Source organism: Lipotes vexillifer, unplaced genomic scaffold, assembly GCF_000442215.2.
Source record: "Lipotes vexillifer unplaced genomic scaffold, Lipotes_vexillifer_v1.1 scaffold890, whole genome shotgun sequence".
Taxonomy (NCBI): Eukaryota; Metazoa; Chordata; class Mammalia; order Artiodactyla; family Lipotidae; genus Lipotes; species Lipotes vexillifer.
Genome location: NW_006776053.1, coordinates 321,561 through 330,605, shown reverse-complemented (window position 1 = coordinate 330,605; position 9,045 = coordinate 321,561). Strand labels below are relative to the sequence as shown.

The window sequence follows — 9,045 nt, the reverse complement described above, 5'->3', positions numbered from 1 at the left end:
TCCCTTAACCCAAGGCAATGTTTAATTTGACTATTAAAGAAAAATACTTCATTTAAATTCTTTATTATAAAAGTAACATGTTTTTTTATAAAGCATAATCAAAACAATCAGAAGTGCATAAAATAGAAAGTGAAAGCATCCCTACATGGTTAAAGTTTGATACATGGCATTTTAGATTCTTACTACGTATATATATATAAATGATTTTTATATATATATATATTTTTAAATGATTCATGTTATATATATTGCTCTGTAACTTGTGTTTTCTCCCCATTTGGGTGTAGTTTGTGGACATCTTTTCATGTTAGTTCACAGAGTACTGCCACTTTTTTTTTTTTTTTTTTTTTTTTAGCAACTGCAATATTTCAAGGATGTGGTATAATTTACTTAATAGGCCCCTACTCATGGACACTTGGATGGTCTTTCAAAGGGTAAATAGATGTTCACAAGTAGGACAGAAAGGGACAAGGGACAACTCCATCTGAGTTGTCAGCATGTGTTTGGGCTGGAGGGTAGTATATGCTTCTAGATAGCAATTCAGTATCAATCAAATACCCATTACGGGGGGCCAAGGGAAGAGAGGCCAGCTGAGGAAAGCGTCACAGACTACTCGGAGGAGTTGGGATGTTTTCCTGCAGGTGGTGATGGCCAAGGGTGGGGGCACTGAAGGATTTTGATAGAGATCAGATTCATATATTTCCAAGAATACTGGGACAGCTATGGGTAGATGGCACTGAAGGAAAACTAAAGACAGAGAGCCCATCTGATCTGGGAAACTACTCCACTGATCTGGGCCAGAGAAGATGGGTAGAGCTGAGCAGCACAGGGCCAAGGTCATCGGCACTGAGAGATTCAGGATATATTGGCAGGAGGGTGGTAAGATGTGGAGAATGGTTGTAGGAAGGGAAGGAGAGGAATGGAATCTAACATCTGAATCTAGCCTAGGAGACTGGCTGGGTGTTGCTGCGGTATCCAAGATGGGAAAAGAGGAGGAAGAGGGAAGTTAAGATGCTGACAAGTTCAATTTTGTACTGTCTTCCCTTTGTTTTCTATCTCCCTCCTGATACCTCGTTAAAGGAGGAAACCACCCTTGCTGGCTTTTCTGTCCCCTCAGATTATGCCTGATGATCCCTGATGTTAATGACTTGACCAGCACCCCCAGGAGCACTCAGAGCAAGTTGGGTTTTAGATGTATGACTGTGGGTTATTTAAGCCTTAGATTTTCCTTCCTCACTTTTATTTAAAGGACAGTATGCTATCACCAGTTATCAGTTGTGCATATACTTGAAGTTTCAAAGTTTGAAGTGCTGACAAAAACTTCTCCTTGTTGTAGGGTGAGGAGAGGTCTTCAGAAGGCTTGGCCTGAGTGGTCACAGGGGCACCAAGAGCCCAGGACCACTTGGCTGGTTTCAGAGCAGCTGGGGCAGGCCGGAAGGCACACACTCCTATTTGCTTAGTTACAATCAGCAACGACTTCTTTGTGTAACATGGTAATGAGGCCATTAGGAGAGGCTCACCTGAAGTGCAGCCTTGTGAGTCCAAGGTAATTAAACACCTCCTGAACGAAAGCAAAAGGCCAAGGAAGGTTAAGTGAGGAATAATCTGCGGCACAGGTGGCCCAAGGGCTTTGAGGAGACAAAAGAGAGACACCGGCTTGTACTGTTTCAAAGGATGGAAATGTCACCCTCGTCCCGGGAAAGGCAGGACTTTTATTATTTGGAGGGTGGGAAGTGGGCAATATTTTTAACATTTTAATAAAGCATATTTCTTTTTCACATTGCTATTTCAAGTTGGAGGTCTATGACAGACTGCCGGGGCACTGAGTGGCCTGTGCTGCTTCTCGTGAGCTCTCACCACTGTGGTGCTGGGGCGCATGTGTGCCAGAATCGGGGGGGCGGGGGGTGGTCACGATAAACCGAATATTTCCACCCAGGTGTCATGACAGACTCCAGGCTGCTTCCAGAGGAAAATTGTTTTCCTTGGCCCACCTCTGAGTGGAGATGGGGTGGCTGCCCCCTCAACGCATGTTCCCGTCCCTTCTGACTTAGCCAAGAAGTAGATCATCCCACCTTCACTCACTAGATTGTCCAAGCATGTGGCACGCCCCTTGAGCAGCAGCACAGGATTTCTTCCCCTACGCTCAGTAAACTCGGATTATTTTTATTTTAAAAGATCTGGCGACAGAGGATTTTGGCCATTCGGTTTCTTGCCTCAAAATCTCTGCTGTCCCCACATAAAAGCTTATACATGAATGTTTTGAACAGCATTAGTAATAATAGCCAAAAAGAAACAACCCAGATGCCCATCAGCTGATGAAGAGATAAAATGTGGTCTTTCCATAGGATGAAATATTATTCAACTGTGGAAAAGAAGGAAGTACTAATAAGTGCTACAATGTGGATGAAACATGTTTATAATGAGCAGTATGCTAAGTGAAAGAAGCCAGTCACAAAAAAAAAAGACCACCTATTGTATGATTCCATTTGTAGGAAATGTCCAGAATAGGCAAATTCATAGAGACAGAAAGTGGATCAGTGGTTACCTAGGACTGGGGTGAGGGAGGAGGGGAACAGGATGAGTGGGGAGTGAGAAGTACCTGCCAATAAGATGGGTTTTCTTTCTGGGGCGATGGGAGTGTTCTGGAGTAGATTATAGTGATAGTTCTACAGCATTGTCACTATCCTAAAACTACTGAATTATAGATTTTAAATGAATGAATTTTATGATATGTAAAATATATCTTAATAAGCTATTACAAACCCCTTGTCAGAAGCTTAGTAATAAGAAATAATGTCCATGGAGCATTTCAAGAGTATATGTAATCCGGGCTTCCCTGGTGGCACAGTGGTTGAGAGTCCGCCTGCAGATACAGGGGACACGGGTTCGTCCCCCGGTCCGGGAAGATCCCACATGCCGCGGAGCGGCTGGGCCTGTGAGCCATGGCCACTGAACCTGCATGTCCAGAGCCTGTGCTCCGCCATGGGAGAGGCCACAGCAGTGAGAGGCCCGCATACCGCAAAAAGAAAAAAGAGTATATGTAATCCATCCCAGTTTCTTAATATTTTTAGGTTCACAGGCACCTTTAGGAACCTGAGGATAGCTATACAGCCTATACCCAGAAAAATGATCATTACTCATTCATATTAAAAATTTGTAGATGATTCATGGACCACCTGCATCTAACTTCCTATTTCATCTTTAAATTTTACCCTAAATTTTATCCTTAAATAATGTCAGGCCCGTTAGGTAGTCCTATATCTAAGCCCCATACAGATTCCTGAAATGTTCTCTTCATATGTCACCTACATGCTTAAAAACAGTCATTAGCTTTACCTTTATCTCAAAATGAAGGAAAATATTTCTTAATGTATTCACAGCTCTTGACCTCTGCCTTTCCCTCTATCCTCATTTTAAGCCATATTCTCCATTCTCTCCACTGAAGCCACAGTTCTCCCTAGTCTCTGAACTCCTCCTCACTACAGTGTCTTTGCAAATGCTGATCCCCGTGTTTGGTACACTGTTCCTTCCCCTCTTTGCAAGTTAATTACTTCAGCTCATCCTTCAGATCTCAGTCTAAGCCTGTTTCTCTCCGGGAAGCCTTCCTTGACCTCCTTGGTGAGCTCTATCACAGGCTTGTCATGGTAGCAATGTCATATGTATTGGTATTTTCTTCACGAGAATATAAGTTTAATGAGGGGAACACCCTTGTCTGGTTTTGCTCACCATTGTATCACCATTGACTCAAGGCTACCAAGTTGCACAATTCCAGGGACACTTTTCACATGGAACATAGTGTGAGTGGTGTGCCCAGAAGTTGTGCAATATGGCTTCCTGAGATGGATGGCATATTGGAAACAGACCAGGAAGCTTAATGTAGTCTCTGACATTGAGGGCAACAACCGTCATGTCACACAATCTTTCCTACATTGAGGACTCATAGGAAAAAATCTCTTTTCATTCTCACTTTCAGGAAATTTTGTGTTCATGTGTGCAACTGCTTTGGACCCAAAGAATCTCACAACTTCTCATGTTCCCCTTTTTGCTTTGCCATGACTTCTGTCTATTTTGTTTTAATCTGTTGGGTGCATATCTGTAAGCTACATAAGTGTGTTTCTGTAAGTCTATATAATGATTATTCCTTTAGAATATGAGGTTTATAATAATATATTATACATATTATATATACTTTATATATATTTAATAAATATATAATTTATAGTACATTTAATAAATACATATTTAGAGTATGAGGTGTATTATAATCTGTTATAAATAAGCCATTTATTTCTAATATTTGTAAGTAATCTGAAGAGGAAATGGAATTGGAACTAAAAAAATTTGTGTAGTTTGGGCTCAGATTATAAGACTTCAATTAATATTCCAACTTGGTCACTTCTTGGGTTTGTTACTAGGCATGTAATATAACCTCTCTCAGACTGTTTCACCCTTGTAAGATGGGAGCACAATCCCTTTCCTACAGGATTGTTGAAAGAATTAAGTAAGAAAATTTATGTGAAAGCAATTAACCTGGCACATTGAAACTGCTTAGAAAGTGGTTTTGTTTTTGTTTTTATTAGATACTCCCTAATAGGAGCAAGATTTATCTAAATTTCAAAAACCTGCCCCAATGCTGAATGTGTGTTTGTTCTCCCAGCAGTTGATGTGTCAAATCCATCCCCATCCTGGGGGTTCTCTAGAGCTCTGTGTGTGCTGGGTGTAGCCAGCCATCCTCCTCCGACCCTGCCCTCAGCCTCTCTCTCCTTTGTGTCACCAGATCTCTTCACTGAAGAACCGGCTGAAGAAGGTCTCCACAACAACTGGCGATGGTGTGGCCAGAGCCTTCCTCAAGGCCCAGGCCGCTTTCTTCGGCAGCTACCGAAACGCTCTGAAAATAGAGCCGGTGAGTAGCTTCTTGGCATGTCACGAATCCATGTTTGGTCAGGGCCACAGGAAACCTGCTATTCATCTGGTTGTTGAATTCACCAAAAGAGGTTGTGTGTGTGTGTGTGTGTGTGTGTGTGTGTGTATTTGAGGGCTGGGGGAGTGTCCTCCCCTCGAGCTACCTCTTAGCACAAGGAAGCCGAGCTGCCCTGTATGAAGCACTCTCTGCTCCTGTGAATGTTAGGGCCCCTCCCCTCCCTGGTCAGTAGCACCCTCTGTGGGTCACAGTGCTCAGCACTGCACACACACCTGCTCTCACTGAGGAGTCCAGTAAGCCTGTGAGGTAGCAGTGATCATCTCCACTTGACAAATGGGGAAACTGAGGCTCACAGAAGCAATGACTTGCTGACCAGTGGAGGGGCCAGGTAGGTCGGCCCAGTGCCCATGCTTTCCCACTGTGCCTCAACACCCTTTTCCTGCACGGGGACCTCTACTACACACTTGAGAAAACAAGGCATCCAGGGGGCTCACTTCTTAGAGGTTCCCAGAGTGGTCTTGATGTATTGACTACAAAGTATACTGAGGACTGGGGAATAATGTCTTCTGCCTCCATGGCCCTTCAACCTTTCTGAGCCTCTGTTGCCTCATCCATGAGGTGATTAGTTATAGTGTGGATATGAAGACACCAGGTCATCCCTAAAACCAAAGAAGCTACCAGCTCTCCCAGCTTCAGTGAGAAGCTTTCATCGGATATCTGCCTCCTCGTAGCCTCTTGGCCAAGGAGAATGGAGAAATTGGCCCAGGGACCTGGGTCGCTGCATAGGAGAGGACATTGGAGGGGACCTTGCTGACAGTCCTTTTCTCTAGGGAGCACGGAGCTCCCTTCATCCTGAACAGGCGGAGATGGCAGCCACACCCAGCCTAGTCACAGTGGCTGTGAGGGACCAGCCCAGGTCGCACTGCCTGTAGGTCAGGATGTTTGTTTTTGTTTTAACCCATAGCATTTTATTAAATTAAATGGCAGAAGATGAGTAGATATCAGGCAGTGCATTTCATGTGCAGACTCTGACAGTGAATCTTGACTGTGCTTCCTCATCAGCCACAGTTTTACCTTGCTAAGTACTTTTTCACTATTATGACTCCATTGCGTGTGTAAGTGAAGCACAGAGTGATAGCAAACACCTTGTTTTCCCTTCACCCAGGGCGCATGCTCTGTGAAGTGGCTGGGGCAGTGGCTGCTCAGGGAGCAGCAGCCTAATGCCACCTTGTTCCTTGTCTTCCATCCAACACTTGGGCCTGACTCGCTAGGCTGCCTCAGCTTCAGGCAATGTCATGGTCACATAATAGAAGGGATGCACTCTCTTTGCTTCCTAAGAAATACTTCCCTTAGGTCCTAAAAAGCCCTTCAGCTTAAAGCAAGTTTCTCACATCCTGCTTGTCTCCAAGACAGATGGCTCTGATTCTTTGTCCTGACCTTGGGCCCATCCAAACCAGTCAGGTTCAGTGCTGTTTTGAGAGCTGCTATAATTCAAGGAAAATTCTGTCTTCTTCCCATCTTTAAAGTGAGAATGGGACAATCAGTCCTTTCCTTAGGCTGCTGGGAACTGATAGACATGAAGATTCCCACTCTTACAATGACATCATTGTTGTCATGTATACGTCTAGAATCCAGAGGCTGTTGAGTCTGGTACATATTGCTGGGTATATGATCCGGGCAAAAGTTGCTCCTCCAGAGAAGTTTATGGTTGTACTTGCACTTGGCTCTCAAAGGCATCGGACTTAAGGGTGGAAGTCCTGGAGTTTAAAGCCTGGCTCTGTACTTGGGCACTTAATCTCTCTAAACTTCAGCTTCTTCACTGTGAAATGAGAATAAGCATACCTATCGTTCTGCATTTCCAGATGGTTATAAGGAGCTAGTGAGCCATAGAACCTCTCATAGGAAAGCTGAAACTTGGAAAAAGAAAGACAGCAGCATCCCTTCCTGTGGTGGGCATGGGGTTATCTGAGTGAGCAAAGGCTTGGAGGCAGGACCCTTCATGGCCCCTTTGTCTGGAGTCATGGGTTTGGGTGGGGAGATGGGGCTGCAGGAAAGGTTGGAGCCAGATTTGACAGAGCCTTGGATGGTATGCTAGGAGTGTGAACAGAGATGAGGTGTGACTGAAGTCATGTTTGACCAGTAATCCAGTGCTGGACTGAAAAGGAAACTGGAAGCAGAGACCGGGGGACAGCTGGGGAACTCAGAAGAAAGCCCTCCAGTGGTTACACCAGGAAAAGGTACCACAAAGAAGAAATGACTAGATGAGTCTAGAAATAGAAAAAATATGGGAGATGAGGGGCAAGAAATGTCAAAATATCTCCCAAGATTTGGATCAGGAAGAGAATGATAATGCCCATAGTAGAAAAAGGGAAAGCTTGAAGTGAATGTATCCCCAGTAGCAGATTTATAATGATAAAAACATGGAATGGACTAAGTGTCCATAATGATAAACAACTGGTTAAGTAAATTAAAGTATATCCATATGATAGAATATTATATAGCCATTAAAAGTAGCATTTTGAGGATAGGCTGATGAGTTTGGCTGTAAACATGGTACATTTCATTGAATTTTAGCTGTCATTCCATCATAAGATGTACCACTACTGCATGTTATCATTAAGAAAGGGTGCTGCCAATTATAATTGAAGGATGCCGTCAATTCTAAGACATCCAGATTTCTGAGATGTTAAAATGTGAAGAAATTTGTGTCTTAGAATCAGTGAAATAAGGCAGACTTGTTGTGCTTTGGTCTGATTTATCTGTACTAGAATGGCTTTTTTCTGTAAGGCCAAGAGGGAAGCCAGAGGGCCTGAAAGTTTCTGACCAAGCCTCACCATGTTATCTAGATGGTTTTTAAACCATAGATTTAATTATAGCCAATTTTCCTCATCTAAAAAATGGAATAACAACACTTCCAATGCCAGATTGTTTGTGAGATTAATTAAAATAATGACTGCACAGTGCATGTGAGCTCAAGAAGGGGTCAGGGGTTTTAGAGTCAGGCCACATGGTGGGGGTGGTGCATGGGGAACGGTGACTAGGTGAACCTGCTTGGGTGACAGGCAGCACAGTGCTGAGGGGATAAGGGGCCACATTGTCTTTAGGTGTTTCTCTGATTATTTAAAAAAAAAACAAAAAGCAAAAAAAACCCTGCTCTTGGTTTTAAAAAATAAAAAGGTTTAAAGTAACAGGACTAAGGACTTCCCTGGTGGCGCAGTGGATAAGAATCCACCTGCAGTGCAGGGGAAATGGGTTCGAGCCCTGGTCCAGGAAGATCCCACATGCCAAAGAGCAGCTAACAACTATTGAGCCTGCACTCTAGAGCCCGCAAGCCACAACTACTGAGCCCGCGTGCCACAACTACTGAAGCCCACGTGCCTAGAGCCTGCGCTCCACAACAAGAGAAGCCACCACAATGAGAAGCCCGTGCACCGCAACGAAGAGTAGCCCCTGCTCGCCCCAACTAGAGAAAGCCTGCACGCAGCAATGAAGACCCAATGCAGCCAAAAATTAAATTAAATTAAATCTTTTAAAAAATAAAGTAAAGTAACAGGCCTAGAAATGAGAAAATACCCATAATCCTACCATCTGGAGTTGAGATAACATGTTAACATGTTTCTACCAAGGTTCTAGGGTTTGGGGGGGGGTGGTTATTTTGTTTTGTTTTGTCTGTTTGTTTTTGAGCCTGTTTTCCTCATCTTTTTTTAAAAATTTTTATTGGTGTATAGTTGATTTATAATGTTGTGTTAGTTTCAGGTGTACAGCAAAGTGACTCAGTTATACATATACATATATCCACTCTTTTTAGATTCTTTTCCCATATAGGCCATTACAGAGTATTGTGTAGAATTCCCTGTGCTATACAGTAGGTCCTTATTAGTTATCTCTTCTATATACAAGGGGGAGGGGGGATAAGTTGGAAGATTGGGGTTGTTTTTGTTTCATTTCGGTTTGGGGTTTTGATTTTTTTACTTTTAGTTAGTTGAGATATTCCTGGCAAAGCAATCCAGTTCCCTGTTACTTAGTTTTGTCTTTTAGTGTATCGTAAGCATTTTTCATATCATTATAAAAACTCTTCTTTTTTTTTTTTTTTTTTTTTTTTTTTTTTTTTGGTTGGGGGGCCC

The 9,045-nt window shown here is 43.2% G+C and overlaps 1 protein-coding gene across 2 annotated transcripts in view; it reads left to right on the top strand.

Moving 5' to 3' along the window:
• Positions 1–9,045, top strand: part of DENND1A (DENN domain containing 1A) — a 536,936-nt gene that overhangs the window by 383,607 nt on the left and 144,284 nt on the right. For both annotated transcript variants that reach the window (XM_007450246.1, XM_007450245.1), the window contains one exon: positions 4,778–4,903. In XM_007450246.1, coding sequence (XP_007450308.1) covers positions 4,778–4,903 — 126 coding nt within the window. The remainder of the gene's footprint in view (positions 1–4,777; positions 4,904–9,045) is intronic.